Here is an 18,402-nt window from a genome sequence, read left to right on the forward strand (position 1 = left end):
TGCGAAGCAAAGACAAAGCCATTTCTCACTAAGGAACACAAAACTAAACGTTTAGAATGGTGTAAGAAGTATGCGCATTGGACTACAGAAGATTGGAGTAAAGTTGTTTTCAGCGATGAATCGCGTGTATGCATCGGAGGAGGAGATGATGTAGGACACTTCGTGTGGAGACCACCAATTGAAAAATTTAGTGAAGATTGTTTGAATTTTAATATAAAATATCCAAAGTCGTATATGGTCGGGAGCTGTGTGACAGCTCAAGGAGTTGAACAAATATGCATTTTGTATAAAAATTCTGAACTCTGAAGTATATATTCATATATTAGAACACTTTTTAATACCGAGTTTAGATCAGTGGTTCGAGGATTCGGATGATTTTTATTTTCAACATGACAATGCAAGTTGTCATCGAAGCAAAATAGTTCAAAACTACCTTCAACAAAAAGGCTTTCGAACCATAAAATGGCCAGCAAATAGCCCAGATTTAAGTCCAATCGAAAATTTGTGGGCACTTTGGAAACAATTTATACGCGACAAAAAACCAAAAAATAAAAATGAACTTTTGGAAGCCATTAAGCTGTCATGGAAACAAATTTTGCCATCGCAGTGTGAAAATTTGATTACATCGATGCCAAAACGTATACAAGCTGTGATACGTGCACGTGGGAACGTCGCAAAATACTAGGTAATATAAATATTAAATCAATTATTGTTAATTTCTTTGCAACTTCATAATGTTACATACTTTTTTCCAGAACATCGGTCCGTTCCATACTTATTTCCCAGACACATTTTGTTTCATCCATATTTTGTATTGTTAGAGTTTGCAGGTCGAAAAGAAGATAATGCGCGGTTAGTTTCAAGTGATATAATTAACCATTTTAAAGTACAATTTGGAAACGTCGAGACGTACGACCCGCGCGTGTCGCTAGGTAGGGACGAGTAGAGAGGGGGGATCCAGAGGTCGCCGTCTGGAGGGAGTCCCAGGGCATCAAGGCAGTGTTTCCACGACTGCACGGTGCGTCCGCAATGAATGTTGCTCTATCTCCAACATGTATTATATAATAAACAAAATAAATAAGAATAGAATAGAAGAGACTAAGACGATACAGATAAGGAAACGGTGATATCAAACAATGTACCTGATGTAAGTGATTTTGATGTGATATTGAGAGAAAAAAGACTAAAGTTCGTTGGGCTATATAAGAATGCTTCTTGAAATGCCACTTATGGTATAGGATATACATATATATATATATATATATATATATATATATATATATATATATATATATATATATATATATATGTATGTGTACTGTACCAAGGAAAGAATAAACCTAATCTAACCTAATAAACAAAATTCTTAATTATTTTTGGTGCTTTTACTTTAAAATAGACCAATTTAACATTACCACGCGTTTCATATATATACCGTTGCATATTATACATAAAAAATATTGGTGTTTCTCGTTAATTTCGTATTTTTGCGTTTGCTTCGAAACTTATTGCCAGGGGTTGTATATAAGTATGATATAAGTATGAAAAACGAGAAAGTAATAAAAAGAGCAATGCTATTTATTCTCAACATTTTATTTATTTGTGTACACTTATAGGCCCTAATTAGGCGTGAGCTATTCCAGTTTCAACTCGAATTAACAATTCAATCATCAATAATAAACGCACCACGATCAATAATCCGTGTCGTGATCCTCGAGACATACGTTACAATGTTAATAATATATGTACATTGAATTGTTTCGCCTACCTAAGCTAGCTAATGCAGCAAGCCGTGTAACGGAAATCAATTGTGCATTGTGCTTTTGTTAATGACACCGCGTTCGTCACCGATTCGAACCGTTGTACACGCATGCGGCCGCATAATCCGACAGAAATTATATCGGCAATCCTTTTGCTGGACTAATCGTTGGTTTACACACGTAATACCAAATATCACGTTAAATCAAAACATCGTTTCGCAGTCAAACAGCTTTGAACGTTTTGACACGCGAGGCGCGTAATTCTCATGCGTTGCAAAAGCACTCACCCAATTGTTCGTGAAATTAATTAATTTTTAGAATAGATTCTTCGCGAGACTCCTACATTTGATATTGCGATAGCGGATAAGTGTGACATCGTTTACTCTGCAGCACTGCCATTCCCTTTCGTGATTAGGGTACAGATGGAATGACGGATTGATAAATAGTCAATCGCTTTGAGATCATGAACCGACATAATCGATATTTTATGAGATCTGCGAGCATATTCTTACTTGCAAATAAAAGGTGTAGATGTTCGTCATGTTATGGGTAAAAAAAAAAAGTGAAACGGAAATGTATGCTGTGACGTTTGTAGAAAAGCACAATGTTTATATTTATTTAATAATTGAGGAAGATATTAGTTCACGAGAAATTTTAGCTAAATTGAAACTAAATTTTTTTAAATTTCACTAAATGACATTTAAAGTTTTTCAGGTTTGATTAAATACAAAAAAAATTTCTTCCGAATATCATTAATTTAGAATCAGAATTTTCCAGGTTTTATTAATTTATAACTAAAATTTTTCCAAATTTTATTAGATGAAACTTAAGATTGTCCACAATTTACTAAAATAAAATTCAAATTTATAAGTTATCCCGAATAAAGATTTCTTTATTTCTGTACTATATCCACCAGTGAAATTCGTATTCTCTTTATACTGATTATAACTATATTTTTACTTATTTCCAAACACTTTTAGTGCTAAGTATTCTTGCTGATACACAGAAACGCAGAATTTATACGCGGAATCCACTTTTATCGCACAATTTCGTAAAATTCTGCAGCACATTAATTTCATATTCACCCATACGTAGACGCATTAAATACAAATTATCACTGAGTGTTTACAACGATCCTTGCATCAAAGTAAACCCTCGCGTTTCTTACGCACTTAAACGATACCTCCAACGTCGACGTGTCTATGGGATTCCATTCTTCCCCGCAATTGTTGTACGCTCGAAATCAAAGATTGTTCACAATGATTGTAAAAATATACTTAAATAGATATGAATCACATTACTCATTTTACGCTGCAAAGGTATATCGCTAACACGTTAACTAGTGATACTTCGACATTCCCTTTAATCTTCTTTTCAGCAACAATTACCGCCCCAAGGTGTTGTACATTTGTACAAACAATACAAGTACTTAGCCGTTACAATATAGTACCGCGAAATAATATAAACGATTTCATGCGTTACACGGCCTCGACCTTAAATACATACTCGCGTGTATAGAAGTGAGCCATCTAAAGCTGGAATTCCATGCATTTCCGTTGTTTTAAACACGAAAAGTGGAAAAGGGAAATATTTGATTCGAGTGGCAGTTTATAATATGATAAATATCTTTGCTTTAAGGGTACCAGATCATTAAAGTTGCTACGACTTTAACGTAAAAGAAGAGATATATGTGACCCATCACGATCATGTTACCCATCAGTCATTTAGAAAACAGAAAATTATTTGTGTCTTTGATACAGTGTTTCTGGTATTCGTTATTTAGCTTGCTGGATACTATTAACGTTACAAGTCGTGGATCTTTTTTTAACACCTTGTACCATAGTCTTTTTGTAATTTTATGCATAGAACGTACCGCGAGCTTTTAACTGAACAATTCTGGGGCGCTGCGTGAGTTATTTTGTTCGGAATAGGCTGAAAAAATTCACCTTTACGAGACCTTTTCTGAAGACCTGAGATCTGTTTAGTACGTATCAAATGGCATTGATAACACAAGTCCTAAATTTAGAAGTGTTAGAATGAATAAATAGCAGTCAATAAACAAAGATTTGGCTACCCTGAAGATTTGAAGACTATAACCTTGGCGGGACCAAGATCAATATGTATTCGCGAATAACAAGCAATTTAATATCTAAGGTTCATTTCGTTAGGATTAAAGAGTACTCGCAAAAGCATGTAGTGTACTTATAATACTTGTAAAACACTCGGTATGATTTAATTGAATTTGAAATCTACGATAAATTCAAGAAATATTCAGAAATATACTGAGAACTACTTCAAATTTAGTAAACATCAAATCCTCTGAAAGTTATATGTGAACTTTACTAAATATGCTAAAAAAATGTATGTGTCTGCACAAAAACGTGAAAAACAAAGAGAGAAGGTATGCAGTAATCTCCCGTTATGAGTCCTTTTTTCCTGCCCGTTGAGATTCCGGCGACTATCCCCACCATTTCTTGGAAGCCCGCGGGCGAGAGTGAGGGAACCGCAGCCACTGGCCGCGCGGAATCATGTCCGCAACCCACTATGAGTCCGCCGCCAGCCCCGTTCGACGGACTCATAACGGGCGATTACTGTACCTAGCAATACTGAAGTATGTGGGTCTCGGACACGCTTGGGTCAGCAGTTCCTGTTTTGAGCATGCGCACTGGAAACCTCACTATTGCTCGATGCACAGTACCGGACAAAGTTATAACAACTTGATCGTAATAATTCTTTAAACATCAATTTCTCTAGCACTTTCTGTATTAATTATTCACGAACCGTATGGATTCACTTAAACAGTATTTTCTTCTTTGCAAGACTGTATAAAAGTTATTTGAAAACTATTGAAAATAAGAAAGTTATTGCGATAAAGGTTAAAGCATCCGAAAATCCTATCGGACAAAACTATAACAACTTTTATTCTGTAAAACTTATTACTATTTACATATAAATTAAAACAATAAAAGGATCTATAATAAGGAAATTATTTAGTACTTTGTGATAATGCCACGAGCGTCAGTTTTACTGCTCGATACCGGCGAGGCATACACCTAATTAAATTTTCAATTTATGGTTCTTTATAACATGGACCATGCTTTGCTGATAGTCGCGTTAAGATCCTCGGGTTTGTTGATTTTTTTTCCTCTTAATTTTACTCCAATGTCACCCTATAAATGCTCGATCGGATTTAAATCCAGTGACTGAGCTGGTCAGCTAAGAAGTGCACTCGATTATCTTGGAACCAGTTCATGACCCTCTTTGCTTTATGTTGAGGATCATTATCCTGTATAAAGAACCATCCTGTTTGCAGATTGTGGTCTGCATGTGGTAACATTACTACTTCCATAATTTGTTTATATTGCACTTGATCTAATTTATCCCTCGATTTGATACAACGGACCTATTGAATCAAAACTAAAGCATCCTCATACCATAAAATGACCACCTCCATGTTTGGTAGTGCCTATCGTGTACCCAGAGTAAATCTTTTGTTTGCTGGACGTCTACCAAAGCGAATGCCACCTGTATTCGATAAATTAAATTTCGATTCGTCCGACCAGGAGACTTTTTGCCATTATTCTGCGGTCCAACTGACGTGATCTTTGGCAAACTTTAGACACACAGTGGACATTCTCTTCCGCAATGTGGGGTTAAAGCCCGCCTTCGTTTAAACAACGTTGTACCACCCTACTTGAAATACTTGTGACTTTCGCGGCAGCTTGAACATCCGGCGCTGTTAGGTACGACTCCTTTCGCGATGTGATAGCCAATCTAAGATTAGTCCTATAAATATTCATTTATAGATTATACATAAAATTCAATATAAAGTTAATATTAAACTTAACCTCTCATCAGTCTTCCCGGGCCTTCCTATCCTTTCTGGGATTTTGAATGATTCAGTCGTTTATAAACATTAAAAACAACGTCTCTTCTGTAGCCCAGACTCTCTCCAATGTGTGCGAAGGTCCATCCTAATTTGCGCGTAAATGTTTCATTCAATTTTGAACTGCTGGTTCAATACGCTTCGCTTTCGCCAGTTTAAGCAACTGTGGCAACTGAACACGCATTCCGCATCATTTGTTAACAAATAACTATCAAATACCTGGGGGAAATTGTTACAGTTTAGTCCGACAGGATTTTCGGATGCTTTAAACTTTGTCGCAATTACTTATACAGTCTTGTAAAGAAGTAAATAACGTTTAAGGGAATTCATACAGCTCCTTAATTAATGTAGAAAACGCTGGAGAAATTGATCTTGAAATAATTATTAGGATCAAGTTATTATAGTTTTGCCTGGTACTGTACCTATACTTCAGGGGTGTCGAACTAGCGGCTCCCGAGCCGCAATGGCTCCTTCTCCTCTTCGCCTGCTCCGTAGAGCCGTAGGAGAACGGCCCCCTCCACACCTACTTCACTCTGATGAACTTCTCCTCCGGGTGCCGCACACTCGCCCCACTGGGTCTCGTGCAACGCCTGGAGAAAAATAAGTGGGGGAACCGGCTGACCGGGGGCCTGACGCGTGCGGCTCTCGGAGTGGGGAAGTTCGACACTCCTGCTATACTTGAATAAAGCTGGAACATGATCTGTCAAGGTTCAGTTACACCAAAACACTTTCCGCACGAGTCACTTCTGTTACTATTGATTGACATATCAATTTTTTCCACATTTTTGAAACCAGCGTTGCTTTTGTCAAGTGAATCTATGCAAAATGCCAGTCGCAAATTACAGAAGTGTCATGCGTGAAAATTGCCGTATAAATATTGTTTTCGTTTTTTGCAATTTTTATGTAATATTCAAACATATCTCATCAAATTTTAATAAGCCTTTGGATACTCTTATTGCTAACTAGCAGTTCTATAGGTAAAGACAACTGTTTTCACTTTTCCTCATTATTCATTCGTAATTTATAAACTTGATATTCGTTTGGAATTCCAATCTTAAACGGCTCACCTTGCATACACATTTCGTTATCCGCTTAATAATATTTATAATGTACGTATGTATATGCGTATATCTATATGTGTATAATAGTTATACGAATACGTATATACAATTATATGTATATGTATATATATATAAATATATGTATGTGGAAGTCAAAAATTAATAAAGTTAAAAAAATATAATCTTCAAAATAGAAACTATAACCGTCTTTCTCTTCAGCTACAGCGCTATTGTGTCACATATGAGTCCTTTTTATCTTCTTCCCTCGAGAACGCGTCGAACAACGTTCTCTCCTTTTCTTTCTTTTTCTTTTTGTACGAAATCGTATATGTACCAACTATTTGCGATGTACATACCGTGATTCATTGGCTCGAAAACCAAGGAACGTTTGTCATAGGATTGGGACTACTAGAATAATTCAGCATTCGGAAGCTTCCTATGTACTTAAATTTTACGAATACTACATTCAAAGACCGCAGATTTCGAATACCACGTTCGAATATTGCAGAATTGGAATACTGCATTCGAACATGGCGAAATTCGAATACTACATTCGAATTTGGGCTGTCGAATACTGGAATGTCTTCTTCTCCGATACAAGTGTCCTACTTTTGAAACTGAGCAGTATTGGTTGAAAACACTTTTCGATTCCATAGGCAGTTTGCGATTGATTCAAAGAGGGCTACTTTGGCCAGCGATATTTGAAAGATGTTTTCACCCTTTTAAACATTTCTAATATTTTTTAACGCCCTACAAAATACCGGCTTGTGTGACAAATCATTTCACTTGTGGGGTGTTCCCTTGTCGCTACGCAAGTATTTGAATGTAATACTAGAATATTTAATTTTATATATAATTTTAATATTAATATATAAATTAATATATAAATATTAATATATAATTTTATATATTAATATTAATATATAATTTTATATATAATGTTAATATTCGAATTTTATTCGTCGCATATTCGACTGCCCACAATAACACTATTCGCACGTTCGAATAGAGAAAAATTCGACAAGTAGTCCCAGTCCTAATTTGTCAAAATGAAAGCTACACTCATTAGAGTTCCGTTCTTTTCTATTCGCAGCGACGTCAACTGATCGTTACAAACAATAATTCAATATCCTTGATTTAAACAGCGGATGCGCATTCATGAAATAGATTATTCTCACAGAAATTTCGACAAATCAATTAACTGCACCTCAACGAACACGATGAAGCTTGAATTTCTTAATATGTGCATTTCACACCTTCCATCGGTGTCACGTTAAAAATTCGTGTGGTAGAAATGTCGATCTTTCTCACAGCTCTTCCACTGCTTCGATTAATCTTAAACGCTATTTTCTATACTTCGCAAAACATTATTTCGTTAAACGTACAAGGGTAGTGCATAAAGTTTGGTTCACCGATTTCACTAAAATCTTGCATATAGTTATGTAATACATACCATGTATAGTGCTCTGTTACATGCATAAGGCACGCTACCCAAAATTTTATGAAAAAATCGAACCAAAAATGCCATCTCCTCCTGATCTTGTATATGAGCATACACACATGTAAGAACGATTTAAGTAACTAATAGTTGAGATAATTGAAAATTAGTAAAAACGTGTGCATAGATATGTCTGGAATTATAATACTACATGGATTACAGTTGAGCTACCACAATCGTAATTGTGGTTTCGTTTCTGTGTACGGACATATATCGAGGGTCTATTCTCCATGTCATTTAAGAAGGAACCTGCCGACCGACGAGTTTAGAGCGGTTCTGCGCAGGTTGACGCTCATTGGTGCCGGGAGAAGCCACTATTGGCTGTACCCCCACCAACGCTTTTTTCGGAGCCAATGAGCTCATTCTACATGCGCGAAACGGGTTCCTTCTTAAATGACAGGGAGAATAGAAGAGAAAAAATATTGAACTCGATTTTCTCACAATTCTTTAAGTAGTGCGCCCTAAGCGTGTAACATATATTCATACAATATAAAATATATGCAAAATTTGAACCCGTGCACGCTTCTTATTAGACGCAGTACATTTCACCCTTTTTTCTGTCTACTCAAGTTTTGTATTAATATTTGTTTAATTTTTTTCTCAATCATTAACGTAAACTATAAACAGATATTTGCATAACTTCGTAACCGTCGTGATGAAACAATCGAACTTGAGCAACAACTCTCACAAATTACAATAAATTATAACGAAAATATTATTTCTAAGGGAAACGCACAGTATCGAATACTTTTCTCGCTTTCGCTTGGCTGACATCGAGGAATTTGCCTTCTTCTACGAGAACACCCAATTTGCTGTCGGTCGATTGAAGTAAATTGTAAATTATCAATTTTGTTCGACTTAGGGAAATTAACAGTTTGTCTTAGACAAGAAACCTTAGCAATATTGTATGTACATGTAATTGAAAGTGGTTATTGAAGAAATATACATTTTTCTTTTATTGAAATATATTAATAAAGTTTCCCATTAATTAATTACTCATATATTTTTATCCCACTGTTCGTAAAAGTTTTAAATTTACAAAATCCAGTAATTATGACACGATTATTTATCACTTAAATAACAATGAACTTTTCGATACCTCAAATATTGCTTTAAAAATACTGAACGATGCGTTGTTTTGTGACAAACAACGAAAATGAGTGTACATATTTTATTCGATGTTGTCCCAAATGTCGAAGCTGGCCTTTTGCCATTTCAATTAATGTAATTCCTCAAATTCGTATTATAAATGCATTAATAATAATAACACCTTTTCTTACTAGTATAGATATACAAAAACATGATCTATGTGAGACAATTCAATTAATTATCATATTTTCGTGTTGAGAAGATACAGGGAGCAGCTCAATTTTAGAATTCAACGTATCTGATTAAGTAATTATATATTTTAAAATGTAGATACAGATTTCAAACAAAATTTCCGTATATTCACGAGTTTTTTATTTTCAATTAAATATGATATGAAATTGTACGTATAAGATCCCCGAACGATCCAGTTTAGAGTCAAGCAATAAAAGAGAAACTAAAAAGGTCAAGAATGTCTTAACAATGAACATGTGTATAATACTCTTAAGAAATGACAGATTTATCACATAACTTTTCATTTATTTTAAAAACAACATTGAAATAACTTTTTGTATCAACACCAGTCATAAAAAAAATTTGTACCCATTTTATCGTGTACCTATACAATATTGAAATGAATCAATTTAGTTATGCAACCACAAAAATTTTCTATTTTAATATGTCAACGAAAATTGACCCTCACTTAAGGACTACAGAATTAAGTAACTAAGTATTCGAGCAAAGTCCAGATTCTATAAAATAATGAACAATCGGATGAAGCAGTAATCGATTTGAAATAAAATAAATAAAACTGTTCAAAGCGGTGGATAAAATCGATATTATTATGTTCAAAATCACGTTTTTCTTCATTATGTGCGCATAATAATCATTGCAGTTGTGCTTACTTTAAGCATTCTTTAACTGTGATCCTGTTCGTCGAAAATAGTAAACTACACTCCATTCCATATAAGAGCGGACCTGCGCGCCTACCGTTTGCGACCGGTCTGCGCAGCTACCACGGATCTGACGCACGCGATTGGTCGTAGCACTTTCCCTGCCGGTTTCCTACCAATCAACAATACATTCTTGCGCGGAACGAGTCCGCTCTAAAGTGGAATGGAGTACAGGTAAACGATTAATTATTTCTTTAAAAATTTAACCAAAATTCGGTTAGTTGGTGTGTTTCAAATTTTTTCAGGTAAGTTGGTAGTGTTCTTTATTACAAAATTAAAGGAGAAACTTTTGCAGAAAAATGTGCTAGCGCAATGAAGCCGTTATAATTATAGAAAAATTCGTATCAACGACGCAATACATATATATTGTCTAGAAACCTTTGTTTAATTTAAAATCAATTTTAGCGACACAAAAATTATTTTCCCTTTTGGATTTAGAGACTTGTAATAGAAATTTATGAGCACTGCTTTATTTGTGAATTTTTGCAGTGAATATCGTTCTCGAGTTACATTTCAATAAACGAAACTAAATTGTTATGTATATCACTGTAACATAAAAGAATTTTAGGAATTTCATAAATCTCACTAATTGTAAGTTGTAACGAATACAAAAGTTAACGAAGCGAATGTCACATTTTATACTTGAAAATTGGTTGAATCGAGAAGATTGCCTCTTTAAGTTTTTACGTGTTTTTCACACAATTATCGTTGAGATGTTCTCTTCCCTAAAGATCAAATGTGAATACATAAATAGTGCCAATATCTCGCAATTAAATTGGGAAGTTAAAAAAATATTAAGATTTTTAATACAACGTCAATAAAATTTTTAGTATAAAGAACGTACTCAACGCCATCTGTGCGTATAAAACACAATGCAAATATTACAATAAGTAACGGGATAAATAAGTTATAAATAAATTGATTTAGGGACCCCATTATCTGAATCATGGTTTTCGATCAACAGAATTGTGCCACTTACTTTTTGGAACAATGGGCTCCTTAAACCAGTCATCGAGGTACGTAACTTTCCTTGTTATTTACTTATCATTAGTTTCAGTTTCACGCACACATTCATAGTAAAGAGTTCCGATAGTCCTACTATTCTCAGCATTTACGGAGATATGCGGGATATCCTATAAAAAATTATTAAAATTTCCTGACATCGAAAAATTCGCGTTTCGTGCAATTTGCTAAGTACGACAGCCAGTGAATGTCTACGCGCTGACAGTTTGGAAGGAACGTTTCGCCTTCGAACAGAAATTTTGGTGGAACGATCTTTTAGAATCTTCCGCCACTTTAGAGATTCCGCGGTCATAGAATCGATCATAATATCGAGAAGGAATAGGGATTGTTCGACGCATTGTAGTCTGGCAACATACTAGATGTTACATCCTCCGCCCAGGTCGTTTACCTTCTAAAGAACAGACTTTCTTGAAATTATTAATGTTAAAATATAACATAATAGGCTGTACTTCCGAAGGGTGGTCGATCAAGGTGAAACTTGGTGGGTATTGCAAGAGGTGTGGAAAGACCCCAAATATAAAATTTTAGCTTCGGCAATTAATGCGTTCAAAAGATACAGGGGTACTTGTGCATAAAAGGGTACACAGGGTTTTTATTCACTTTACCACGGTTCCCCCTCTTAACAATATTTCTGTTCACTTATACCGGCACATCGCATTCCACTTTCCAACTTGTCCCGGGTATTAGTATTGGTTGGGGCTAGATTAGCGCGGGTGGCGCGTGCCTTCTATGGTACACTGCATTCCATATAAGAGCATACCGAAGCCCCTACCGATTTGCGACCGATCTGCGCAGCTCCCACTATTACCCACAGTGTGAACCGCGCGCGATTGGTCGTGGTGGTTTCCAAGGAGTAACTGGTACATCCTAAACGCAGGACCTGATCGTTGTCAACGTAAACAACGTCCCGCACGAAAAGTTAGCAGAGAGAGAGAGTAGAGGGCCGTGCGACGGAGAAAAACATAGGCGGTTAAGTGGGGAGCCGGGCGTAGCACCGCCTCCCGAGGGTCGTGCCTGCGCGAAACAGGTATGCTCTAATGTGGAATGCAGTGTAGTGAACCGATGTGAGTTTGGCGATGCTAAAAATGAGACTGTGGTTACAAAATTTCAAAAATAAAAAATGAGGGACAGGATGGCTCCCGGATAGAGGGGTCTGCACCACCGTCCAAAAAAATTTCCCCCGAAAGAATTAACAATAATTTTTTATTAATATTTCGGAAACTAATAAATACCCGAAGCTACAATTTTAGATTTTGGGTCCACACTCCCTCCCCACCCATCCACCCAACCCTCATCTCGATCGGCCACAGGTCCCCTTCGGAATAATATCCACATAATCTACCAATACAAAAGTAGAACATGTATGTATCGTGATTTCTTTCATATTCTTTGAAGATGCCTTGAAACTTGTACAGAGGAATTATATACATAATTTGATTTGAAGAAGTATTCACGAAATAACTTAATGTGGAAAAATTGTCTTCATATTTTTTTTTTATTCTATGAAGTCACTCATTTGTTATTTTAGGTAGGTACTTTTCTACATCGCCAAATATGAAGTGATATTTAAACGTTTTGTTTTTATGCATAGATAAGTACTATATAACAAGGAAACGTTCCCAACCCGAAAATTCTGATTTTAATCAAACTGCACGTGAATGTAGAGCAGGACTGCACAAGGAGCCGTGCTTAGCGCCTAGCTACTAGCAACCAACCGAGCGTCGAACTGTCCCGTTGCTAAGAGTAGAATCAGTGAGGAGAACTGCAGTAGTGTAGGTGCGTGCTTGTAGGCGCTTAGCGTAAGTATATGTATTTCGGCTGCTGGACGCTCGACTGGTTGCTCGCAGCTAGGCGCTATAAACGGCTCCTTGTGCAGCCCTGATGTAGAACAGTGATGAGCAACCCGCGGCCCGCGGGCCGCATTTGGCCCGCCAGCCGCTGACCTCCGGCCCACCTGAACATTGGCATATATCTTTTGAACTGTAAAAGATATCGGAATGAATTTTGCGCCAAAAAATAGAATAAAATTATCCCTTTCTAATGTTGTATAATTTTACATTTTTTACGATTATTTATTTTTTTTCATTTGTGTTAACTTAATTATGATAAAAAATTGAAAACTGTTTATTTGGTACTTTATTTAATGGCCTTTTAAGTGGTTTCTAATACAATTGTTTAATCGTTCGTCATCGAGTCGATTACGACCATCATTTTTTAAAATTTTCATACACATACCTGTTTATATTATAATATGTAGGTATATATTACTAATAAACAGTACATAAAATTTAAAAAAAAACGTTTTATTGTAAATCAATGTCAGAAATAACAAATTCAGCCCATAAATTAAAATTCTTGGATTAGTTGTATTTATGTATTTAATATTGCGGACCGCGTAGTGTAGTACGTTTCCACTTGTGGCCTACTTCGGACAAAAGGTTGCTCACCACCGATGTAGAGCGTATTTTCGCCGTTTTCATTTTTTTAACAGTTTTTTAACATTCTTTTCGTAGTGTTATAGAGCAAGAAAGACTGAACAATTCTTATGTTTAAAGTTTTCTTCCATTTCGCATTGTTGGAAAGTCACATTAAAAAAAAAACGAAACAACTTTAAGGGCTGATTCCATCCTTTCAGAGTCAATTTCTGTAGAAAACAAATTGCTCCTGGGATGGGTACTCTAATATACTTTAGATTCAAAGGAATGTTTCATTAAAACCAGCATTTTCGGATTGGGAACGTTCGCTTGTAAAATTTCTGAGTCTGGGGACGTTTAATTTAATTTACTGTTCGACTTCTTTTCGTTTATTTTCTATCTTGACAGCCGGCTGGTTTTCAGTTCTTTATGGAATAACAAAATATCTGGTTTGTATACATCGTGATAGAACTCTGCACTGCAAAATGATTCCACAGTGCTATCAGCAAATAGACTTCTTTACGCGAGCGTGTTGCCATTTGTGCGCCACATTGTTTTTAACAGGGGTTTAGGGGACGTGCACGTAGGTACTTACAACGCTGCGTCAATGTACTTGTGTACATGTAGTAATGGAAAAGAAACTGGGGAAGGGGTCCTCGTTTTTATGTAGAAACAATTATACCGGGTATATTTGGTGAAAATTATATATAGATGCGAACAGTTTAATTTGGAATTTTAAGACCAAAATAAATTCTTTCAACAGTTTCTTAACTAAATCTTCATTGATCCAGCTACCTACATTCGTGTGTAGAGGCTAAGACAAATATCATTTTCAAAAATATAATTCACTGTGATTTTCATTTTGTTTGTAAAGGTACTCATTCAGATCCATTATGACACATTATCGACGTCTAATCGCATCAGAAAGGTTGCAAAGATTAAGTTCTCCTTATTTATTCTACGATAATTTAATTATTTTACAACTTACTATTTTTACAGGTTTTTACACACTTCGTTTATATTCATTCCCGAATAACTATCAACTCACATCGAACAAACAAATTTGTAACTTCCTAAAGTAATTCAAACGGCCCTCATAAACTGGCAACTAATCATTTCAAGATTCTTATTCCCTCGAAGTTTCATATTCTTCAACAAATTTTTTTTCTGAGTCTTATGAGCTTACACAGTAATAACCAGACAACAATGCGTTTACACACCTCGATACAAGACACGGGGATGCGAGCACGCGAAAGCCGTGTCTTCATTTCTCATTCTGGTTTATGGACCATCAGTCGCGTTTGCGCAAGGTAAAACATTTGTCACTGAACATTTCTATCTACCACGCCAGCTTCTAGAAGCGGGCCAACTTTGAACGTCCTTCGTCGCCTAGAAACGAATTTATCGATCCAAGGAATCCACCCCGATTCTTCGTAGAAAAAATTGGATAGAATGAATTGATCACAATGAAAACCTTGCAAGATCACATACGTCGTATCTCAGAATTCAGTTACATCAACGCCTGCTTCTTACGGTATCACATAAAGCTTAACTTCGAAGCAGCATCGGTTCGCATTCTTCCACGGAACCGAATTCGCGCAGCATTATTAACATATCCGCCTGGAATCGCTCGACTTTCGTGTGAAAAGTAAAGGACCGTATCGCTTCAAGGATTTTAAGGAACTAATAGAGATTCGAAATCGTACGTACTCAACTACACTTGGAAAAGTTTCACCGATGTCGAGCAGCTTCAAGTAATTCGTAATCGCGAGCGTGTAACCAAATGCAACGCTAGCTAAAACGATAACAATAATTTGTCAATTCCTTAAATGGAGTTTCGAGCATTTGATCAAACGAACCCGTAAAGTATTTCGGTGTTTCCAATATCTCCATGATCGTACGCACGGCTCTTTGACGCGAGATACACCTATTCTTAACTGATGTAAGTGTTGTAAAAATATGCGAGTCTTACGAATTACGTGCTTTTCAGGACGTAGGGGCCGCGATTACTCTTTCTCCTCAGTTTCCTGACTCTCGCCGCCCAGCAGGGTCGATTTGTCTTCCTCGTGACCGCCCGCTTCCGGTTCCTCGACGCTCTGACGTTGGCGCCTGGTGGCCTTTCGCTGCACGTAGAACATAAGGACGATACTGACGCTCGCCAAGGCTGCCAATCCCGCCAGGACTATGTAAATTGTAACTGGCATTTGACTCGACCCCTGCAAACAGATGGATATCGTTCGTTGCTTATTTCTTAATATTATCAGCATTAAGGGGGTATACCCGTTTGAACCCTCGGAAAATGTATACATTTTGTGGATTTTTTTACAAGTCAACGGTTTGATGCAGATTTCCCGTTTTTTAACTATGTTTACATAGTATTATGAACTACTTATAAAAAAAGTTTCAGTTAAAAAACTATTGTTTTTCGGAAGTTACGGATACATGTCCGAAAGTCTCTCGATTTTAGACGGCTAAACGGTGGCCCTAAAAACTCGCGCTACGATCAACCAATTTACTTCAAATTTTGCATGCAGAATCATAATAAGATTCCACATCGTCCAACGAAGGCGATTTTGAAAATTTTGAAAAATAAAGAAATGGTGAGAGATCAAAGGTAAAGTTAAATTTTTCTAAGAGAAAAATCCACCTTTTTCCTTTATAAATAATAAACGGGGAATCGAAATAAAAAAAGCCTTCGTTGGACGATGCGGAATCTTATTATGATTCTGCATGCAAAATTGGAAGTGAATTGGTTGAACGTAGCGCGAGTTTTTAGGGCCACCGTTTAGCCGTCTAAAATCGAGAGACTTTCGGACATGTATCCGTAACTTCCGAAAGACAATAGTTTTTTAACTGAAACTTTTTTTATAAGTAGTTCATAATACTATGTAAACATAGTTAAAAAACGGGAAATCTGCATCAAACCGTTGACTTGTAAAAAAATCCACAAAATGTATACATTTTCCGAGGGATCAAACGGGTATACCCCCTTAACCTTTTGGGTAGAGAGGGACGGGGGAGACTAGGCTAAGAGCGGAAAGGCGGATTCTCTCTCTCTCTCTCTCTCTGGAACACGCATAAGGACGGAAGGAAATGCGTAGGGAAGGCGAATGGTGTAAATATTGTAAGTAGCGAGTAGACTTAAGAGTAGAGATAAGGAATAGGATAAGGTCATAGAGTAAGGTAGAATGTAAGGATAGGACTTGGCGGTAAAGGGTAAGGAATAATTGTAAAAACTTGTAACCCCAAGATGAACAACAAAATCATATTTACAGTATTAATATTTTGCACTTCAAATATACCTCTTGGCCACACCAAAGTGTAAATTAAATTTAGACACTGATATGTCTATAGTGCCGTGTGAAAATGGAAGAATTTTTAATTTTGGAATCACTATATTATATACAGCGTGTCTCGGTGGATTGGTGCTAATTTAACATAGTGCATGTGAATACAATAGGAGGTCCCATAGTTGAAAGAAGTTCATATGACTGCATATTCGAATATGATTTATTAAGAATAGGGAATACAATCCCGATCATTATTTACTATCCCGGGATTGCAGGATTTTTTAAAGTCTATCTCGGGATTTCGGGACTAATGCCGGGTTTAGGTAATAGAAAATTTCAGTAATTGAAATGATTTATTATGTGCCAAAATTCGAAATCTTTTTTTAAGGGGTCATGTTCAGTCAGCAGGCCGAAAAAAGGGTGGTCTTTGGAAATTTTTTACACAAAAGCTATAACACATTTCTCAAAAAATCTTTTTTCCTTTTAAGGATTGGATCTAGTACTGTGCATCGTAATTTTTTAAATTAAAAATAGTTATCAATAACTAAGTAATTATCCATCACTCTTAGGCTCTCTAAAAAAAAGGCTTCTGCGGTGATCACTGCTGCTCGAAAGTCGATCATCTAAAATAAAAAATTCAAAAGAATTTACTTATTATATTATATTATCTAGTATTTGAACGGAGGATTTTTCGAAATATTGATTTGGGAAAAAATGGCTGATATTTAAAGTAAAAGTTTCAATTTTTATCATAAATCGTGCCTGATTTTCGTCAATTAAAAGAAAACTAAGCATCGGATAAAAAAATCCTTCGTTCAAATACTAGATAATATAATATAATAAGTAAATTCCTTTGAATTTTTTATTTTCGATGATCGACTTTCCAGCAGTAGTGGTCACCGCAGAAGCCTTTTTTTTTAGAGAACCTTTGAGTGATGGACAATAACTTAGTTATTGATAAATATTTTTAAATACAAAAAATTACGATGCACGGTACTAGATGCAATCCTTAAAAGGAAAAAAGATTTTTTGAGAAATGTGTTATAGCTTTTGAGTAAAAAATGTTTGGCCTCCTGACTGAGCATGACCCCTTAAAGTAAACAAACTTACTTTCTCTCATTAGTCTCAAACATAAACTAAAATCATTTTTAACAATAAAAACTGTAGAACAATGAAGAATAATAAAGTCTGAATAAGTAGGTAATGTCAGTAAACCATTATGAAGATTTTTTTAAATAGCGGACAGTGAGAATTTCATTGTAAAAATAAATATAGTTTAGTTAGTTATACGCGACTTAATATTATTATTTAAGTAAGTCATTATTATTATTATTATTATTCTCCTTATTATTATGAAATAACTATGTTTATTTATACTGTTTATTTTTATATCTGTCAGGTGTTCATAAAATAATTCACATTTTTAAAAAA

At 35.7% G+C, this 18,402-nt stretch overlaps 1 protein-coding gene and 1 long non-coding RNA gene across 3 annotated transcripts in view; both read right to left on the bottom strand.

Moving 5' to 3' along the window:
* Nucleotides 1-18,402, bottom strand: part of LOC143374596 (uncharacterized) — a 362,323-nt gene that overhangs the window by 182,778 nt on the left and 161,143 nt on the right. The gene's annotated exons all lie outside the window — the stretch shown is intronic.
* LOC143374570 (uncharacterized) overlaps nucleotides 13,740-18,402 on the bottom strand; it is a 55,347-nt gene continuing 50,684 nt past the window's right edge. The window contains exon 4 of one of the 2 annotated variants that reach the window (XM_076822817.1): nucleotides 13,740-15,897. In XM_076822817.1, the coding sequence (XP_076678932.1) occupies nucleotides 15,688-15,897 (210 nt within the window). In that variant the 3' untranslated portion in view covers nucleotides 13,740-15,687. The remainder of the gene's footprint in view (nucleotides 15,898-18,402) is intronic. The other variant, XM_076822816.1, reaches the window with a different exon arrangement.

The sequence above is a fragment of the Andrena cerasifolii genome, chromosome 11 (assembly GCF_050908995.1).
Source record: "Andrena cerasifolii isolate SP2316 chromosome 11, iyAndCera1_principal, whole genome shotgun sequence".
Classification (NCBI taxonomy): domain Eukaryota; kingdom Metazoa; phylum Arthropoda; class Insecta; order Hymenoptera; family Andrenidae; genus Andrena; species Andrena cerasifolii.